Source organism: Myotis daubentonii, chromosome 18, assembly GCF_963259705.1.
Source record: "Myotis daubentonii chromosome 18, mMyoDau2.1, whole genome shotgun sequence".
In the NCBI taxonomy this organism is placed as follows: Eukaryota; Metazoa; Chordata; class Mammalia; order Chiroptera; family Vespertilionidae; genus Myotis; species Myotis daubentonii.
In genome coordinates, this window is record NC_081857.1 from 873,658 (window position 1) to 876,013 (window position 2,356).

Sequence of the window (2,356 nt, forward strand, 5' to 3'; positions counted from 1 at the left end):
CGCTTCCGGGCGAGGCCAGCGCCGGGCGGCGGAGGGGTAGCCGCCTCCCTGGATCTCGAGTCCCAGCGCACAGCCCCGGCGCCCGGGTGACGACGCGGGCGGCGCCCCGCGCCCTGCGACCTTCCCTTTGCAGCGGGTCGCGCGGCGGCGGTTGCTGGGCGACGCGGAGGGAGAGGCGCCCGCGGGAGGCTCGGGACCCCGGGGACCCCGTGGCCGGCCGGCCCCTCTCGCTGGCCATGGCGGTGGCGCCCCCGGGCGGGGCGGGGGGCTCGCGCTGGACCTGGCGGCCGGTGGCCCGGGACGCGCTTCTGGCGCGGGCCTTCCATTCGTGCACCGAACTGCGGGGCCGGCTCTACCTGGTGGGGGGCCTGCTGGCTGGGGGCGCGGCCGAGCCGAGCGCCGACACGGTGGTCCTGGACCTGGCGGGGGCCCCGGCCGTGCGGGTGGGGGCGCGGGGCGGCCCGAGGCGCAGCCACCACGATGCGGCGGCGCTGGGCGGGCGCTGGCTCTGCGCCGTGGGCGGCTGGGACGGGGCGCGCCGCCTGGCCGCAGTGGCCGCCCTGGACGCGGAGCGCGGAGAGTGGGAGGCGTGGACGGCGGCTCCCGGCAGCTGCCCCCCTGCCGGCCTCAGCAGCCACACCTGCACGCGCCTCTCGGACCGAGAGCTGCGGGTGGCCGGCCGGGAGGGGGGGACGCGCACTCAGCGTCGCTATGGAAGCATCTACACGTTGCGGCTGGACCCCGGCGCCCGCACCTATTGGTATGGCCCCAGGCCCAAGTCCTGACCCTCCCCGGGCAGCCTCCTCCCCAGGCCGCTAGGAGGACCGAGCTCTGCCGACATGACCCTCCCCCTCTGCCCCAGGCCCCCTCCGACCTTTGGCAAAGGGGGTGGGGAAAAGGCAGGACAGCTCTTAGTTTCCAGAAACCCCGACTCGCTGGCCCACCTGGCGCACATCCTCAGCTACAGGGAAGAAAGCTGCCGCTCGGCCTCCCGCTCCGGGCACTGCGCCGCCCTGCTCCCGACCCCTGGGCCCCGCCCCGGTCACCAGCTGCTGCTCTTTGGAGGCTGCGACTCAGCTGAGCCAGAAGTGGCCGGGCACTGGGGTCATGGGAAGATTCAGGTATGGCTCACACCCTCCTAAGGCGGAAGGCAGTTAGAACTGCGGCGCTCACACCCCTCCAGACAGACAGCCCTTCTTTCTCCCCGAGGAGGAAGCGCCTGCCGCCCCCCGTTTGACGGAGCAGCTAGCAAAGCTCGTGAGCAGTGGGCAAGGGTCCCGGCAGGGGCCTCGGGGCCTCCGGCATCATTCATGCTCAGTGGTTGGGCCCTTTGCTGTGCTCTTCGGTGGAGAAACTCTGACCAGAGCTAGAGACACCATCTGCAATGACCTCTACGTCTACGATACCCGTGAGAGCACATTTAAGGGCTGGTGAGGGGGAAGGGGGAAGACAGGAGAACCTGAAGAGCATAGAATGGGGTGGAGTGATGGAGGGAGAAGGAAGAATGAGTTGCCAACTTCAAGGAACACACAGAATATTAAATTTTGAAGAGGCCCAATAATCAAGTGAGGAGGAAAAAAAGAGGAGCCTTAGCCCCTGGGTGACCAAGTGCTACCACCCCAATAACCGCTTCCCCTGCCTCCCCCACAGGCAGGGCTCCTTCCCTGTGGTTCCACTTCCCCTGTGCAGACCGAGCGCTGAAACGCGTGGGCCATCGGACCTGCCTTTGCAATGACCAGCTGTACCTGGTTGGGGGTTTTGGGGAGGACGGCAGGACAGCCAGTCCACAAGTGTGCACCCTGGACCTCTTTCTCTAAAGAACGGTGCCAAGACACACTGCCATGCCGCTGTTTTATTGTAAACTCAAAGCATTATCGCCAGAGCTACCTGCCTCACGTCGAATGCTTATTAAATTTCCATCTAACAGTCAATGTTTGTCTCTGAATCTTTTGGGGTGAGGGCAGTAAGGAGACACATCTGCCCTGGTCAGTGTGCTCAATGGTTAGAGTGTTGGTCCAGCACACAAGGGTCGATTCCCGGTCTGGGATACATACTTGGGTTGCAGTTTCGGTCCCGCCCCAGTTGGGTCAAGTTAGGGAGGCAACCAATCCATGTCTGTCTCTCCTCCTCCCCCGCCCCCCTTTTCCTTTCACTAAGAAAACCAATGGGAAAAAAATACCCTTAGGTGAGAATTAACAAAAAGCACAAAAGAAGTAGAGACATCTTTGTATGCAAGGCAAAGGATAAAGCATGGGCCCTCCCGATACTGTGAGCCATTCGCCTGATGGGACCAAGGCCACCACCACATGCAAACCATCCCTCACGTGGGAAGAAAGCTTCAGGCTAGAGAGAAGCA

The 2,356-nt window shown here is 64.3% G+C and overlaps 1 protein-coding gene across 5 annotated transcripts; it reads left to right on the forward strand.

Moving 5' to 3' along the window:
- Positions 1 to 2,202, forward strand: KLHDC9 (kelch domain containing 9). 5 transcript variants are annotated; one of them, XM_059675606.1, is made up of 4 exons: positions 1 to 760; positions 863 to 1,121; positions 1,210 to 1,408; positions 1,651 to 2,202. In XM_059675606.1, the coding sequence occupies exons 1-4, from the start codon at positions 237 to 239 to the stop codon at positions 1,815 to 1,817; spliced, it is 1,149 nt and encodes a 382-aa protein (XP_059531589.1). In that variant the 5' UTR covers positions 1 to 236; the 3' UTR covers positions 1,818 to 2,202. The 5 variants fall into 5 exon arrangements, with proteins under 5 accessions (XP_059531589.1, XP_059531590.1, XP_059531588.1 ...); XM_059675607.1 differs by having other exon boundaries at positions 962 to 1,121; XM_059675605.1 differs by having other exon boundaries at positions 95 to 760; positions 1,210 to 1,430.
- The last annotated feature ends 154 nt before the right edge of the window (positions 2,203 to 2,356 follow it).

What these genes read in the sequence shown, in the direction of transcription:
- KLHDC9 (XM_059675606.1), top strand. Translation starts at nt 237, where the DNA reads ATGGCGGTGGCGCCCCCGGGCGGGGCGGGGGGCTCGCGCTGGACCTGG. An exon ending in GGGGTCATGGGAAGATTCAG is followed by an intron (nt 1,122 to 1,209) that starts GTATGGCTCACA and finishes TTTCTCCCCGAG; the next exon opens with GAGGAAGCGCCTGCCGCCCC. An exon ending in CCTCTACGTCTACGATACCC is followed by an intron (nt 1,409 to 1,650) that starts GTGAGAGCACAT and finishes CCTCCCCCACAG; the next exon opens with GCAGGGCTCCTTCCCTGTGG.